Source organism: Prionailurus viverrinus, chromosome D4 (genome assembly GCF_022837055.1).
Source record: "Prionailurus viverrinus isolate Anna chromosome D4, UM_Priviv_1.0, whole genome shotgun sequence".
NCBI classification, from domain to species: Eukaryota; Metazoa; Chordata; class Mammalia; order Carnivora; family Felidae; genus Prionailurus; species Prionailurus viverrinus.
In genome coordinates this window covers 54,002,501-54,021,650 of record NC_062573.1, presented here as the reverse complement: position 1 = coordinate 54,021,650, position 19,150 = coordinate 54,002,501, and the positions used below count along the sequence as shown (strand labels likewise).

At 34.6% G+C, this 19,150-nt stretch overlaps 1 protein-coding gene across 13 annotated transcripts in view; it reads right to left on the bottom strand.

Moving 5' to 3' along the window:
* Positions 1–19,150, bottom strand: part of PTPRD (protein tyrosine phosphatase receptor type D) — a 534,534-nt gene that overhangs the window by 186,133 nt on the left and 329,251 nt on the right. For all 13 annotated transcript variants that reach the window (XM_047830543.1, XM_047830548.1, XM_047830545.1 and 10 more), the window contains exons 7-10: positions 17,790–18,059; positions 14,275–14,856; positions 4,649–4,782; positions 1,984–2,128 (exon numbers count right to left, since the gene is read on the bottom strand). In XM_047830543.1, coding sequence (XP_047686499.1) covers positions 1,984–2,128; positions 4,649–4,782; positions 14,275–14,856; positions 17,790–18,059 — 1,131 coding nt within the window. The remainder of the gene's footprint in view (positions 1–1,983; positions 2,129–4,648; positions 4,783–14,274; positions 14,857–17,789; positions 18,060–19,150) is intronic.

The following is a 19,150-nucleotide window of genomic DNA, read 5'->3' as shown; positions in this document are numbered from 1 at the left end:
ATTTATTTATTTATTTATTTATTTATTTATTTATTTATTTACTTATTATTTATAGGTGAATCAGTAAATCATTTCTAATTTTATGTATTTAAATATGGAGTTTGGTTATTTCCTGAGACTTTGTGGGTCTTAATACTATGTAGTGTCAGGTGTATCTGTTTACAGGGTTATCTGTCTTTTTAAGTTTACATGTCTTGTGATCTTCATCATAGTGAATCAAAATGAAAAGCTCCCTGTACTGATCATAGGGAAATTCTCATAAGAAAATCTTGTACATTTGGAGTAAGATTTGCAAAATCACTAGAATATCTATCATTTTTATTGATTCTGGCTACAGGTTCTTATATTTCAAATTATGAAACTATTTCATATGCATTATCAGTATTCATAATAAATTGAGTCATTCATGTAACAGCAAGACTCATTTGTAATTCTTTTTAAAAAGCTGACTTGGTTTTTACTGCATTGCTACCTTCAGACCTCCTATTCCATGAGAATATATTCAACATTATTTGGAACTTTTACTTTAATAAAATAAAGAGTAGTAGATAAGCTTTTGACGTGGTTATAAAATGTCTATTCTAGCTCGGTATATTTAAATATATGTGTATGAATGTATGTATCCATACATACATTTGTAAACCAGGCAAAATACAATATTGAAGCATATCACATTTTTTTGTAATTAAATTCCTGAATTTAAGAATTATGTTCTACAATATTAATTATTAGCCTGCTCGGCATTCAGAATAGAATACAAAACTGCATTAATTTAAATGTTTCAGTTTATAAAAGAAAGGGAATTTTATGGGAATAGGTTATTATCCCTAATGGATTAAGTAACAGAGCCCTAATACTTTTTGTACCAACACTCATGTTTTGAGAAAGAGAGAGAATATATATTTATCTTCAAAAAACCCTGGAAGATTTTAAATTTCTATAAGAAAATGAAATAATGGAAAACCTGCCTATGTGAAAGAAAATTCATTTTTTAGAAAATGTAAATTTCGTCTTTGCTGAAAGGCCTAAAATTTAGGTCAACAGAGCATCCACTTTACAAAATTCAATGTATTGAGATCACACATATCTATTGCATATGTAACTATCAAAAATCACATATAAAATATAAAGTATAAAAAAATACCTAAGGAATAACTCCATAAAACTGTTCAAGGTAAATGGTTGTTTAATAGACTAATTATGGAAACTTACTAATAAAGAGCAAACAATTGTATTATTATGAGTAACCAAACTTTCCATCAAAAATAAACTTCCATATTAATACTTTACACAAAGCAATCTTCCCTGGATACAATGAACCCCCATTGTGATAAACATAACTATGCTTTAGGTTACGAGTTCCAAAAAGAAATTGAACCTGAGGAAATAAAATACAATTTAGGATTGCAAATGTACTTGTGATTTCCATTGTTCCTAAATTTGTCCAAATACAGATTTTCTATGAATGTTCCAAATTTTCACATGTACTACTTGTGGACTTAATAACAAACTAGTCACAAGAGCTGAGCTTTTCTCTGAGTAGAAACAAATACGTGAAATAAAGACCTGTTAGCAAAATTAAAACCTCTGTACTTAAAAAACATACAAATACGGTCTCTGTTGCCTCTTTAGTTTGCTAAGCCCTCTTGTGATTATTTGGCAGTGTTCTCAACCAGAAGTTTGCTTTGTAGCCTTATAAATCATTATACAGGGCCTGGTAAAACTTTCATTTTCCTCATGGAGCTCTCTGAACTTCTCAGACTTCTTTCAGTTTAGGAAGTGGGAGAATGGGATCTGCTATTGGACCAAGTTGGAGACCAACATAGGTCACGGTTGTAATCCTCAAAGTTGGATGCTTACTAGCATAGAAACTACTGACTAGCAAACATATAAATTAGCTGATTTGTTTATTGGTGGGGATAAAAGGCCGCAACACCTGCTAGTGAAAAAAAGGACAGAAAACAAGCAAAGAGAGACACCTACTTGACTGCATGGTTCTGGCTGATATTTCAGCTGTGGAAGCACCCAGGCCTTGAGGAGAGCGTGCAGCCAGACGGAAGTAGTACAAACTGTTTGGTTTCAGTCCTTGCAGTCTGTAAGATGTCCCTGGCTCGATGGTAATTCGTTGCTGTGGATAAGTAACAGAAGAACTGGGTCATTTCCATTAGGATTCATGCAAACATTTTTATCACACTGCCTGGAACCTCAGATTTCTGTTATTGAGGTTAGAAAGGCATCAAAATATCACAAATAGAATCCACAGTGAGTATCTAGGACTCTATCAGGGGAATTATACAATGAAAATATCAGTGTTTTAATGGTGAATTTCTACAACAAATAAGGTAACTGGAATAATGGAAGCCACAGATCTTTCTAATGATGATCCAGTTACCAAGTGCATCAGATAAAAGGAAGGTTGAAAGGGCACTACCCATAAATGGGTTGTATTGAAGGTGCATGTGTTGCTGTGATGTAGCCCACAATAGAAACTGACACCCACCCCTGATGGTGGAGTATGGCCAACATGTGCAATTTCACCTGAAGAGATGTCTAGCTCATCGGCCATGACCTTCTGAATCTAAACAGGAGCAAAGAAAATATGACCAGAAGTATCATCAGAAACTGGTGTACAGGTTATATGCGGTTGCTACAAAATAGATCTGAAATGGCAAAGTCCTGATGGGATAAAAATGATGTTAGTTACTGAAGAAAGCTGGATAATTTATGTGAAATCATATCATTATTCTATGTTGATTTAAAACAATTTTAAAACTTGTTTTTCTTTGTGGCTATAGAGCACACATAAAAAAGTCAGAAACTTTTCTGCAAATTTTACCATCATAAAGGGCTTTTGAAATAAGGCTTATTTAATTGAATGTTATAATTCTTACTTTTCATGTTTAAAATTTGACTTGCATTTTAGCAAAAATATAGCTATGTATAATCAATCTCATATTGAACATTAGCCTGTAGTAAGCCTTAAAATACATGCTGATATGTAATCTAGTATTGGCATAAATAATCTTAAGGCTTTTCATTGAATAGAGTTTGCCGTTCATACAAACAGAAATCATTCAAGGGGAATTCAAATATAAAACTAGAGAAAACATCCCTAAGGGATTCTGGCTCACAAATAGAAAAGCTTTTAGAAATTGTAGATTTCCCAAATGGTAAGAAAAAAAGGGATTCCCCAAAGAAACAATTGTAGAACAGAGTTGGTGTACCAACATTCAAGCATCTACATCTATAGCATTCTCAAAGGATTTCCACTCTTCTGTGCTGTTATTTTGTTTTCTTTTGTTTTTCAGTTGGGTAGTGGTAAGGATATAAAATAAATTAACATTGAATTGTGTGTCTTAATAAAAGCTGGTCTTTTTGTTGCAGTAACATAAATCCTTTAAATTATAGCAGCATTTCAATTACAACCTTTTGAGTGCTTAATTCATATTGGCTTTGTTAGCTAAGTGTAAAAGCATTCCATTTAGAATTTGGTTTTGGGAATTCTGCTCAGTTCTAAAAAATGTAATAAGATAAAAGTTTATAGGGACATATTAATTTACTATAGCATTCAGAATGATATACCATAAGTTAATTGATAATATTTCACTTAGTATGTATTTAAAAAGGTATTTCTGTTAGGATTTAGGGTTACCTAGCTTTGTGAAGATCTTTTTAAGATAAAGAACGCTAAGCAGTATAATAAGATGAGTTGTGTGGATTGAGTTGTCACGTGTAGTTTCACTAAGATTTTTGTCCTAATGCTCCTGGATTGGATTTCACAATAACAAAATGTTAGATGTATCTTACTACTGATTTATATAATTTATACAAAGTGCACTCAAGAGGCAGTATATGCTAATGTTTAAAAAATAGATTCTGGAACCTGACTGCCTAGATTTTCAAATATCAGGTCTGCCATTCAGTAGTGTGAGATTTGGGGGAAAATGTTTAATGTTTCCTTTGCTTCTGTTTTGTTATACATGAAATTGATTAGAAGTACAGACTGACTCATGGCACCATTGTAAGAATTGAAGGAGTTAATATATGTGAACCCCTTGCTATATCTGTTACCATATGTATTAATTATACTAATTTTCTCCTCTTTTCAGGAACTATCAACAACTTTCAGCCTTCTGCAACCCACAATTATTTTATTTGCATAGCACACTCAAACATTATATGGGCTCACATTAATACCAAATAACTGTTGGCACACAAATAAACATTTGCTATGGGGCCTCTTTATCTGAAACCAGTTTGGACAAATTCATCCACCTAAAGCCTTGGAGCTCACTTAGTCACATATCTGCAGTGACTTAAGTACTGCAGAAGAGAAGGCAGAAGAGAAATAAAGGAAGTCCCTGAGTCCCAGGGGCTATATTCTTTTAGATACTTTTAGAAGAAACTTGGAAACCTGAAAATAGGAACAACAGCTGTTTTGTTGTTGTTGTTTGCCTCACTCCATCCTCCCAAAGGCTTGAAATTAATATTCTGTTTTTATCAGGCAAGTTCTTTTTTTGATGAATAAATCTGACCCACCAAAGTTCTCTATCGATATCTGAGCTTTCAGCAGAACTTGAGCAAATACACAAACTAGAGTAGTGCTCCAGTATAGTAAATGGTCAGAAGGTGAGAAGCACAGTCCTACCTCCTCTCCATGCTCCCCATCTTTGTAGACCAGTTCATAGTTGGCAATGGTATCTGAACGTGGAGGTGTCCAAGACAGCAGAATACTTGTTTCAGACTCAGGTTCTGCTTTGAAGTTTAGTGGTTGCCCTGGTACTAAAAACAGGAAAGCAAAGGACTGAGCTCACCATCACCATGAGTATTCATAAACCCTTCCATTAGTGCATCTGCTTATACCTCTCAAAATATATCCACATGTGTCAGCTTAATGGAGCTAGCTCACACTGTACTTGTCCTTGAGAAGTATAAAATCTGTTCAAGATATAGTAGAATTATAAAATACAAAATAGAGCAGTCTCTGAATTTGATCTCAAGAATAATAAACTAATTTCATAATATTGTTGTACTAAGCGAGATGATTTATATAATGCACTTGGAATATTGTCTAAATCATAACAAGTGCTGAATACATAAAAACCTTTTCTTATTTAAAATTGAGAACTTATTCTCTAGCACCACATTTAATTTTCAAAATTATTGCCATTAGGTCTATAAAATCCCACCTTCACTCCATTAACCAAACCTATTGGTAACCAGAATCACTTAGTATTTTTTCTTACCAACACACAGTTTGAAAAAGAGGTGAAGTAAGACACAAAATACCCATCACATTCAAATAATTCTAATCCCTAATTGACTTTAAATGAGTTAACATACAAGGCCTAATGTAAACTTAATATTGTCCCTAGTGAGATAGAGTCAAATTACCACACAAATCAAAAAGTTTAGATGTTTATTATCAGAAAAATAGTAATTTAACAGCTGTCATCTATAATTCTCATATTAGTCATATAACTCATGGAATAGACAATTTGGAAGAGCTATGTATCAGATGTAATAAAGAATAGGACTTCTATCTAGCTTAAAACACTTCACCCAAATGTTTTATTAACCCCAACTCCTGGTTAACATCCTGGTAAACACCAAATCCCATTGGTCCTCTATCCCTTGTACACAAGGTTAATGTAGTTCAGCGGCATCACTAGCCCAGCTACCCTTACACTGCTCTTGGACAGTGTCTGCTCTGACTGGTTGTTGGCCATGCCATGCTAGCCACTAAATATTTGAATCATTACCCCTGATACTGTGGCATGTCTCAAAGCACTATAGTTGACCCCAGGTCCATATTTCCAGAAGTAAACATGAGAATTTTGTGTATATTTAATAAAAAAGCAAGAACACTAATACTTTATTCTGGGAGGGAAAGAACGCCTAAAGGGTTTTTGGCAAATGGTCATAAGCATTGAAAAACATGAAAAATAATATACTTTGTAACTTCTTAAATAATACTTGAAGCATCATTTTCATAAGTAAGATCTTTGGAAATATAAAATGTATTACTTTTTCTTTTGTAGTCATCTCTCTTGTAGTACGACTAAAAAATTGCTTTTTGTTTAAAAAGAGAAAGTCTAAACAGATCTACCAGAATGGTTTCCAGGAACCCCAATTATTATTTTATTCCTCTGCCTGGTCTGTTAACCTATGAGTGTGTGTGTGTGTGCACATGTGTGTGTACTTGCACGTGCAAGTATACACACTCATGTCTGGACTGATGCATAAAGTGGCCAATAGTGCTTCATATTACTAAGTGCATTCATAACCTTTTCTCTTTTTTTTTGTATCACAGGCCTTGAGATTCTCATTAATTTGATGCCTCCATGAACATACTTTTTAAACAGCGTATCTGTTTTTTTTTTCTTCCTTTTTTCTCTTTAAGTACTTGACCAGTGAGAGACCTTACTTACATAATCATCCAGACTGAGAAACGGAGACAAAAGAAGCTAAAAAAGATCAAAAGCAAGAGAAGGGGGGATAGAGGGAAGTAATAAACAGGAAAATAGCAAAGCAAACAGAGAACACATTAGTTCTAAAAGGGACATACCAAAAGCACTGGCAGGAGCAACAATGGAAGCCAAGAACAATCAGAGAGGGAATTTATGATTGGATTTTAATATTCAGATGATTAAGGAGTTCTTAGCCTAAAAATACACACACAGTGAGAAGTGTGCTCACTTCTTTTTCTCTACTTTTGTTTCCTTTTTTCTTTCTCCCAACTTCTACAAGTCTGGGAAAGAAGAGCCTTTTGATAACTCCTGACTTACGCCAAACCAGAACCCGGTCTTGTCAAGAATTAAAAACATGGACAGAACTGAAGGCCTGCTCTCAGGATAATAATTGCTTGTTATGTATTTCCTCCCTGCCTAATGCTAATAATGAACTGACATTGATTGAAAACATCTTGGGAATCTAATTAACTTTTTCTTACTTAAACTGTTTATGTTTTTGCTTTTAATTTGTCTTGAATAGATTCCCAGTGGGTCTCAATGTTTCATCCTTGTTTAGTAACACAAGCTTCATCTGACCCTCCGATTCTATTAAGACACCTCTCCTAAATGGTAAATTAAATAGGCTCAAAGTTTCAGAGGTATACCGTCCATTCTACTCTTAGATAAAATAAATAATGGTCAGATGACTTCAAATGATATATACAAGGTTCTCTGCTTCTACTTTGTCCTTTTGAAGTAGTCTGGAGGGTAACTTAATTTACTAGATTTTAAACTTATGGTAGAAATACAAATGTCTAGAGGCACCAGGCAAATGAGTACAGAGACCAGGTGGGGCCTGGGGCTGATGGGAGAGTGTCTGGCCCACCTGAAGGAGTTGGTAGTATTCAGGACCAGGAGACTTATGCTTTTGCTCTTTTGTGCACTTGCCTGAACAAAACTGAAGTTGATAACAAATTCTAGGTAAAATCTTCCAATTTTAACCATTTGAAATTAATTGAACCAATTGAAATTAATTGAAAAACACTATAGGGGGGAAATGATATCTACAGGCAAAATCAAGCAAACGGGCCAGTGCTTTAAGAGACATTTTATTATATCAGGCTCTATGTTCATAAATACCTTTAGGATGTAACTACTCAGACCCCCCTGGGAATTAGAGATTCACCTAAAGAGATTTCTTCCTCAGAGGCATTTAGTCATAGTCAAAACAACAGCAATGAAACTGAGGCATCAAAGTAAAAGAAAACAGCTGTGAAATTAATGGATTTATTTTTGCATTCCTCAAACATAGTAGTCCTAATGATCATAATATATGTATATAAAGAAGCATTTTAGGGGGGCTCCAAATGGTCTTATTTCTCTGTACTATTTGGAAACACAGGGAGCACTTCATCCTCTGTCAGACAGACCTTTTATGCCAAATGTTGTGACCAAGGGTCTATTAACATTTATGTTATCTACCTCCTCCTTCCCTTCTCTCTCTCTCTCTCTCTCCCGAGTCCTGGTCTCGGAGACCAGGTGGGGGCCTGGGGCTGATGGGAGAGTGTCTGGCCCACCTGAAGGAGTCGGTAGTATTCAGCACCAGGAGATTGATGCTTTTGCTGTTTTGTGCACTTGTGGGTCCAGTCTCTCTCTCTCAGAGCGAGAGAGAGAGAAGGAAACATTAAAATGCTTGTTGAAATGTTTGCAAACATTTGTAATGTTTGTTGTAATGTACAATGTAATGTATATTTCCCTCACCAATTGACTAAACAAGATTTTATAGGAAACTCTTGAGATTCTGAAAAACTCTTAGGAAAATAAAAAGATCCTACCCAGAAACTTAAGTGCAATTATGCTACATGAAAAGGGGGGGGGGTGTGTGATAATACTGACCATAAACCAAATATAGAATTTAGATGTGGAAAGAGGAAATGGAGATAGAACTTAAATTTTTCCTTAAAATTATATTTAAGAAATCATTGTATTCTGTAAAAGTGGTGTCAACATTTTAATTTTCTTCTTGATTACTTAATGTCCATAAGGAAATACAAATATGAATTATCAGTTCCCTAAAATAAGATTAGAACCCCATTAATAAATGCAAAGGATTTTAGTAGTACCACTATGATGCTTCATTTTAAATATCAGATAGCAACTCAAAGACAGAGAATGGAGAATGAATAAGAAATGAAGGACAAATCCCTATGTCATCTGAAATGCTGATCATATTAGGAAATATGGAAATTTAGGAAATATCTCTAAAAAGAAAAGGGTTAAGCATGTATTGAAAGGCTAAACAACAATTTCACTTAATCATATCACAAACATGAAATATCACAGAGACTGGAAAACCTATCATTGCTAAAATACCTAGTATTTTAATAAGGTACACCTTTTAAAATGTATCTAGCATTTTAATAAATTATAACAACAATAAAAGCAGCTGCCAGGATTATAGTGGTGGTAAAACAAAACAAACTTTAAAACAAAGAGTCTGGGGGCGCCTGGGTGGCTTAGTAGGTTGAGCGGCAGACTTCGGCTCAGGTCATGATCTCACGGTCCGTGAGTTTGAGCCCCGCGTCAGGCTCTGTGCTGACAGCGCAGAGACTGGAGCCTGTTTCAGATTCTGTGCCTTCCTCTCTCTGACCCTCCCCTGTTCATGCTCTGTCTCTCCCTGACTCAAAAATAAATAAAATGTTAAAAAAAAAATTAAAAAAAAAACAGAGTCTGATTTGTAATTGCTAAAAATATATCATTGATAAAATAAGTATTTAATACACAAACACCTGCACAAATCTTATCAATTGTCATTAAACATCAATAATAAAAAGTAAAATTTTATTATAATTGTATTTACGGCAAGAGCTCCTGGACTCCTTTTAGCTCCTTTGCTGAAACTATTTTAAGAAAGCATTTAAATTGGGCTCATAACTTCAGCAATTGGAAATCAGTCTTTTTCTAGTTTGCTTATTCAGGCCTGTTAACATATATTAATGACATGATTTACTAAGTTCTGGAAACCTAAAACATAATGTCTCTAAATGTCATAGTTTTTTAATAACATTTTTACAATGCCCAGAATTTGGAGTAGAATTTGCTTCTTGAAAAAGTTTAAAGTTGTGACTACTCAGTATTTATTTAGTAAATATACATAATTCTTCTCCTTCGAAAGACCTCTACTATTAAGATATACACATATAAATCAGTAGACTTTTCCCAAGAATCAATTAAATGCACAGAAAAATCAGAGGTCAGATGTGTTTTCTAAAAGAAGAAAAAGACATTAAGATTTAACAGATTTAGAAAGCCTACAAGTAGCATGAACATCAGGCAACATTTTGGTGTATTAGGTTTGAGATATAATTTACTACATTCTCTATCACAGTTTTATTTGCACTTCTTTTATGTAGTATAATTACTGTTTGTTCTTGTTATAATTACCTATACAAGAAAACTGTATAAAAAGTCATCTTTCCAAAATGTGTATTCTAATAGTGGAAATCTTCTAGCACAACATAAATTCTTCCCTAGACAATGGCCATATACTGCATTCTCCATATTTTCAAGGTTATATAGTGGCAAGTGACTGTAATGTAAGGAGTTAAAGCTATGAAAAAATTGGAAGATTAATCGGTGTTTCTAGAAAATAATTATTTTAAGCAAAATATTTTCATATTTAAAACCATGTAAAGATTACTTAATATTATCAACTATATGAATATCACTATTAAGGGGAAATATTATTAACTATAAAATAGATTATATTTTGATTTTCTATATTATCAGAAATACATAAATTTATATCAATCCTCTGTTTATATCAATATGTGTAACAATAATCTTAGATGCGATCAAAAGTGATAGATACCTTTCCTCTTAAACTCAGTTTGTTACTAAACACTGTTTCTTCAGAGTCTGATTTTAAACAAAAATAGGATTATTAGTGCCAGGGAATTAAAGATAAGGAAATATAACAAGCATCTTTCAGATATAGTAGACATAGAAGTTTATATATTTGTACATATGAAATTAAAATATACTTGAGGGATTCATACATATAAATCAGTAAATTTTCATAGGTTTGGGAAAGATAAAACTGCAGTGAAAATAATATCCTTAAGTTTTATATAACCTCTCTAAAATAATATTTCATAATGATTTTATGTTTTTGCCCAGCTATGATCCTAAGAAATAGCTAGTCAGCAAGAAAAAAAGGAGCAGCTCAGCATTAATTATATTAGAACTAATATCACTGTATTTGGCAGGTCTCCACCAACATCAAATGGCCTTTGTTAATTAAACCTAGGGAACAGATCAAATCATTGTGCTATTTTGGAAGGTTTTCTTAGCCTATTGATCTTGGCAGGCACTAGTCATTATGTCATTACATATCTTCTCAATCAATAGGTATGAAAAGTACAACTATTACACAAAGTTCTTGGAAATCATGTAAAAATAGTTAAACATTGGGAACGACTATTCTAATGCATCTGTAACCCATTCATCCAGAGTTCAGAGTCCCTGGATCACAGTAACTCATGTTATATTATGTCCCTTAGGGACACAGAAAACCAAAATATGGTCTATTTAAACATCAGTCTAGATATTTCAGAAAATTGTGACCAAAGTCATTATTGTCTGTCTTCTCTGTGTTCTGAATATAAGGATTCTCATGATTCCCAAGGATTCTGATGTTTTGATTGAAATTTAGTTTCAGGAACTATTTGGTATCTTAGATAGCTAAATCTTCCTCATAACAGGAAAAAAAGTTATAAAACATTATAGATTTCTGCTTAATTTTGTAGTTAGAAAATTTAGAACCAAATTTAGTGATCAAGTATAATAACCTGTGAAAGGAAGTATTCCTTTCATTACTTTCAGGTAAGTTTATTTTTTTAACATCTAAATATTTTTTTACATCTAAATATTTTTACATATAAATAGTTTTGCACTGGGATACTCTAATATTCACCTCAAGTATTTCAGAAGTAAATTACATATAATTCTTAAATAAAGACAGGAGTAAGTGAATATATGTTTCCTGCCTCTATTTATTTACTGAGCACCTGGTTGGCACACACATCTAGCAGGCACTAAAACTATCAAAAAAACAAATTATTATTTTAAAAGTAATAATGCCTTAAAGTGGCTAGGGTGCCTGGTTTAAATTCTGCTTCTCCCCCCAAAAAATAAAAAATAGTAATAAACTCTGCTTTCCCACTTACCAACCTTATGACCCCAAAACAAGTTCCTAAATCTTCGTCAATTCTCAATTCACTTATTGGCAAGTGGGATAATTCCACATCTACCTAATTGGGTAGTAAAATTGATACATTAAGAGTACATAGAAAAGTGCCTGGCATATGTTCACTGTTTTCATTATGAGGATGATTATATATTATTTATTAAGTTATATAATGTTTCTATCCATTACCTAATCTATACCCCTGTTAAGGGTTGAAGCGTATCCCCCCAAAATTCATATGTTGAATTTCTAACCCTCAGAATGTGACCTTATTTGGAAATAAGATTGTTGCAGATGTAATTGTTTAAGGTGAGGTCACTAGGTTGAGCCCTAATCCATATGACAAGAATCCTTACAAAGGGGAAATCTGGACACAGAGACACACACACAGGGAGAATTTGATGTGACAATGCTGGCAGAGATCAGGTTTATGCCTCTACAAGGCAAGGAGCAGCCAAGATTGCTAGCAAAGCACCAGAAGCTAGGAGAGAGACCTGGAAGCCCCCTCGCAGCTCTCAGAAAGAACCAATTCTATGGACATCTTGATCTCAGACTTTTAGCCTCCAGAACGGAGAGACAGTAAATTCCTGTTGTTTAAGCGACCCAGTCTGTGGTATTTCATTACAGCAGCCCTAGACCAAATACAACCTCTAAACTCCATATGGTGGTTATTATTTTATTTTCTAAAGTTTATTTACTTATTTTGAAAGACAGAGGATGAGCACACAAGGAGGGAAGGGGCAGAGAGAGGGAGACAGAGAGAATCCCAAGCAGGCTCCATGCTGTCAGGGTAGATAGAGCCTGGTGCAGGGCTCAAATGCACAACTGTGACACCTGACCTGAGCCGAAATCAAGAGTGGAATGCTTAGCCGACTGAGCCACGTAGGTGCCCCAGGTCATTATTATTTTAGACAAGAAAATACGTTCAGAGAAATGAAGTAACTTGTCCCAGGTTATAGAGCTAAAACTGACAGACTGGCATTCAAACTCTGGTTACATTACTCCAAGACCAGAGATTTTTTTTTAAATATCACCATTGAAAAATCAGAAAAATTAAAGGTGATGCATGGGTATATGTTCTTGTGTATTTTATCTCTAAATGGCCATGGAGCTGCTAAAATAGTGCAGTAAAAAATAATCTCATAACAGCTGACCAGCTTTAGTTAACAAAAAGAACAAGAATCACAGATTTCTACATATTCCAATGAGAGGAAAAATAATGTGGAAAAAATAATCTAGTGTTTTTCTGTTTTCTACATATTCCAATGAGAGGAAAAATAATGTGGAAAAAATAATCTAGTGTTTTTCTGTATATTAATATAGTAAATAAATACAAAAGAACTGCAAGAGCCAAGTAGGGAAGATATATGAATGTTTTTAGGTATAACTGTGATAAAGCGTATTATTTTAGTTAACTTTCATATTATTAGAGAAAATAATAAATCTATGAACAAACCAGTGAGAACCAAATAACAGAATAAGAATAAAACAAAGCCAGGCAGGCTATAAATATGTTCTGACATCTCTAGTAGCCAGGGAAAATAGGTAAACACATTGAGTCATATGATTCATAAACCATGAAACATGAAGACAACTCAGTGGTTAAACATAGGTTTATCTAGTTTTGACACCTGAAAAAAAATAATTTCCAAGATTACCAATGAGTTACACCTACAGATTATAGCTACTATCTCCAAAAATATAGTTTCTATGTAGAGTCTGGGAACAAACCAATGGCATGCTGCCAAAACACTCAGATGGACACAAGTTATAAGGCATCAGCACAATAAGAAGCCAAATTAATAGCTCTCAGATGGTCAAGAATAAACTTTAGAAGACAGCTGTTATGTCATATTCCCAAGCCAAGGCAAAATTGATCACTTTGAATCAAAGACCAGAGAGGTTTAATATCTGCTTATGAAAATAAAACCACTGAAAGGGCCGAGTGTTTCTCCACAAAATAGTTTGATGTCTACTCTAATGCCCAATAAAATGAGTCAATAAGGTCCCAAAGTTTGATCTCAGATCTTGATAACTGTCTTTCTCTATCTATGAAGGCATACAAAGAAAAAAAAAAACCCTTAGGAGATTATTTTTAGCGGGTAGCTTCCTTTCTTATATTTATAAGACATTTAAATGTCCAAGACCCCCTGGCAAATGATTTTATTTTTAACCTTATCTTGAGCCATCCAATCTTTCACAAGTTAAATAATTTTGTAAAAGTATTCCATCAGAGTCACTACTATAAAGCACCACAGTCCTGTTTCCAAAATGCTGCATGGAGGATGCATTCATCTATCTCACGCAGAAAAATCTTCAAGCCGTTTAGGTACAAATTATAAAAAAATACAATAAAAATATGCTAAATGCATCTCTCTACTTAAAACTTTATTTAGTCTTTCAGGTGTCCATGCCTGTTTCTTTCCAGATGCCTTATCTTAACCTCTCATTTAGAAACTCTAAGTCTCAAAAATTAAAATTCACATTCACTTTGTTCTTTCTCTGTTCACCATTCACACATCTTGGCACCAACTCCTCCCCTCCTTCCCTACTCCCCATCCAAACCAGACTTACCTCCTGTCTGAGTGATGACTTGTATGTCACTTGAAAGAGGACCATCTCCAATTGAGGTAAAAGCCAGAACTTTGACAGAATATGTTTTCTGGGGCACTAAGTTGCCAATAGTAGTGATTTGGCTGTCAGCTACATTATGCTTCATCCAGTTGTTGACATGCTGTGTGGGATCCATTGTATAATAAACTCTGTATCCTTGGATCTGTCCATTTGGCTCCTCAGGCTCCTTCCACTGTACCAAAATGGTGGTTGAACTCAACATCCGCGCCTGGACATCCCGTGGGGCACTGGATGGTGCTTGTTCTGAGGTCTGTGTTAGCACAGGCTCACTGGGAGGTCCCCGCCCAATGTTATTAACAGCAACAACCCTGAATTCATAATCCGAGTAGGGACTTAGTCCAGCGACACTGTAGCGTGTGGTCGCCACCCCATCAATTTCTTTGTAAGGTTCCTCAGAATTTTTAGGTTTATGCTGAATGATGTAGTAAGAGACAGGCTCAGGGTTCCCAGAGTCCCACGTCAATGTGATGCTTGTGGCTGTGCTCTCGGTCACTACGGGCGTTCCTGGAGGTTTGGGTAAGGCTTAGGGGGAGAAAAAGGGACAGTAAGTATCCATCATATCTAAGGTGTTAAAAAGATCTATAAACTCTACTACTGGAATGACAGAATTATGTATCTACTGAAGAATAAATTAAAACAAAAGATAGTTTTCTACATGTGTAGGACAGATGCATAGGGGACAAATTTTACTAGAAGCACATTACAGCACTGTATTTTGGGGCTTGTATCCACGTCCATCACTTATTAGCTATGTGATCCTGGGTGCACTGCATAGCCTCTTCTTTGCTTTAGTTTTCTCATGTGAGAAATAGGAAAAACTGTATCACTGAACTTGTATGGTACAGTTGGTGAACTGTTTCATGGGTTTGCTGGAAAGACTAATGAGCTACTCCAGTAAATGCTCTTAGAATGTATCCAGCACCCTCAAAAAATATTAGTTGCAATTATTACTATTATTATAACCATGACCTTGGCCAACTAGCCCCTTGCTTCAAGAAATAAATGATATAACTAAATACCAACATTGAAAAGAACACAATTTGGAATATATTGAAATGGCATTAAATTGTTATGGAAGAATAATATCCATATTGTTTTCCAGTTGTAAGGCATAGATTATTATTTTTTTACATATAGTAATATAACCTAACCAAGAGTTTTAAGAAAGAATAGTAAATTTAAATTGATTAATTTCAAATTCAGTTTTTTTAGTTAATATTTGAAAATGCTTAACTAAATTACAGTACATTCACAAATAACTTTTTAAAGCAGTTTTGGTCATAATATGTATTCTATACTCAATACCCATAATACTTGAAATTATAGCTACCTGGCAAATATTCGCAATTAAATCCATCTTTTAGAGCTCCAATTCTTGACATTTAGCAGAAGAACCTCACTCAAAATGCTACTGATTAACAATACAAGCCATCCACACTGCTGACCTCATACTTAAGCATATCACTCTGGAGAATGATTTTGAAAGGTATTTTTAGTAGGGGAGAAAGGACAATCCCATTAGCTAACATTTTGGAAAAAGCTTAGGATATAACACTCAGATGATTAGCCTTTTAGTACCCTTTTCCCTTGTCAACATAAAGGCAAAAAGTACAATACTCAAGTACAATGGCAGCTTTTTAAGAGTAGTAAACTTGTACTTGAATATTGCTCTATCCTCAATACCTAAGCCCAGCAGTGTTAAGCAAATGAATGCCTAACTGAATGAATGAGTCAGTCACTATCTTCCAGTTGCTCTTTTTGTTTTGATTTACTTTTTGCATTCAAGATTTACCCTTATGTTTATTTACTTTTGAGGTGTGGAGGGTAAGGAATGGCAAGTCAGGAAAACAAAGATAAGAAATTGAACAAGAATTTCGTTTATGTGACTCCTGATTTTAAATTCTTGAAGGTCTTCACTAAACTTCAAATATTTAAAGCTGAAATAGTTATTATAGGAGAGGTGATTCAATGTTTGCATTTTACTCTAAGAACTCTAGCATGATAATATTTGGCCAAGGGATTTTACTGAAAATAATAAAAAGATATTTGTTTAAATATTCTGGATGGGAATTTTTCAAAAGAGTAGATGATCCAAATTTTCCCTAGATGTCTTTCTGAATTATTCAGGCAAGTGAAAATATTGCTAATTAAAACTGTGTTTACTGATACTTAGACATTAGTTTTTCTGTCACATTTACTGTACAGTATAGGTTTTGTGTCTATAATGTATGGAGAAGTGTGAGTATGCTTAGTACAGTTAAGGATAGGCAGTACAATGTCACTATTTTTAAATGACTAAATGTTGACACTGATGTGTATCTTTGTTCTCATGGCATTATTGCTTTAATATGGCATATATTTGATATATATTCTTGGTGAGGGTATGACACCAATTATAACATGTGCGTTACTTTTTTTAGGATCATACTTCCTGGAAAGCAAAGACAATTTGTGTTCATTTTTGCAATAGCTCCAGACTTCTGCAAGAACCTAGGCATCTTCAGTCTTCCCTTTTTTGCAAAAGTGTTGTAGAATTCTACAAACACTGATAAAACCGATTAGTGGCTCACACACTTACTTCTGTTTTCTTTGTTTCAAAAATATTTGTGGAATATAGAACTTTAGTTATATTTAGTGCACTCATTTAAAGAAAATAACATTTCTTGAGCACTTCATGCACAGAAGGTAAGAGATAAATTTAAGATAGAATATAATGCCTTACATTTTGATTTTTGTGATAGGAACCATCAAAAATTTAAAACATCTATTATTAGACCACATTGATTTAACTATTTATCTTTCTTTTTCTTTTGTCTGCGTGGATTTGAGCATTTATTAATACTTCTTTGGCTTTTTCTATCATGTCATTCTTGAAATTTTTTTTTTCATGTTTATTTATTTTTGAGAGACAGAGAGAGACAGAGAATGAGCAGGGGAGGAACAGAGAGAGAGGGAGACACAGAATCTGAAGCAGGCTCCAGGCTCGGAGCTGTCAGCACAGAGCCCGGCATGGGGCTCGAACCCACAAACCATGAGATCATGACCTGAGCCGAAGTCAGTTGCTTAACCAACTGAGCCACCCAGGCGCCGCATCTATCATGTCACTCTTACCAGGATTCTGGATTAATATGAAACCTGTATGCATCAGTTCTATCAATATGGTTGACTGCATTTAACATTCCTCATTCTGCCTGGCTAGTGCATGGGCCCAGCCTATTGTTAAATATTTTGATGACTATCATTACTTAGGCTGTCAATCCTTTTAATGGAGAATCTGCTTACCGAGCTAGACATGTGTATCCTATATGGTACCATAGATATGATTAGACTTTGGCATCTGAAATACTGAATGATAAATTGATTCCTTTTAGAATTCCAAGGATAGACTTTGTGAAGACATTAGTCAGGTGAGTTGAGTATACCCAGACCCTCAAAGCAAGAACCACTGAGCATACCTTTGACAGTGATCTGTGCTATTGCTTCAATGACACCTAGTGTTGACATGGCAACACAGGTGTAGTTTGCTGACTGTCTTACATCATTCAGTTCCAGTACATTTCTTCCTATTGGCATATCATCTTCAGGTGTCAGATCTTCTGCCCCCAACATCCACTTCACATAAGGCATTGGTGACCCCACGGCCACACAGGTGATATTAACACTTCCACCTGGCATGATTTCATGATTAGTAGGTGGGATAGAGAATCTTGGTGGGACACGGCGAACTGGAACAAAACACAGGGAAGATGATAAAACATACAAGGCAAGGTAAAGTGGCTTGTTAAACATATGACATGCACTGTACAAACACAATTAAACAATTGAAACATATTGTGGATTTTCCAAAAACAAAATAAATAAAAACTGTGGATAATACAAACCATACAAGTATGGTATGTGTATACACAGAAAAAAAAATTATTTAGTGTAGTCATTGATATCTTAGACACATTCATACAAAAGTTGATTCAGACCTACAAAGGGCCCCACAAAAAAAAAAACTATCTACAAACTAACAATACACAAACATCATGCATAAGATAAACACAAAAACATATACATGCATGCATACAGCAAAGATTCTATGCATGCATGTATATGCAGAAAAGGGGGCAGGAAGGTCACCAGCAGGTTTAAGTTGAATATCAAAACCAACTTCAGTGCTGTGCACTTCCAGTTGATGTGAATGTATGTGTGGGACCACACTGTCACATCCCAGCCCTGGAAAACATTGTCTAGAGTACAGGGAAAGTGCAACTTATTTGCTTTTAGACTCAGAGTAGATGCAGCCTCAAGACCTCACACTAACACTGGAACAGACACAGAAATATATACATATATTAATTTACACTCACAGAAGAAGAAACAAAGCCAATGCCAGTAGAGATACTGGATTGGATCATGCAAGGCATGCACAAAATGAAGTTTCAAGGCCCGTGCTTAGAACAATGGGAGAATGGCTAAAATCCAAGACAACAATGACAACAGAAGAAATAACAGAGTAACAGCACTAAACATAAAGGGAGGAGCTAGAGGACAGTGATGGAAACAGGGACTTAAGGGATCATAGGTTTCAAAGTAGGAAGATATTAGATTAAGCTGGGCTGTCAAAGTAAGGACTGCAAATTCAGGAAGGGAGCTGGGTATTTCACATTCAAGATTTCATTCAGGACATTTCTAAGGTAAAACAACACAGATAATGGTAACAAAATCTGGTAAGAGGCTTTTTATGCCTACGTTCAAATTGAAGGACACTGGGTCTAAAACATACAATGAAACGTGACATTAAAAGAATAGGTCATATTAAAGCAACACA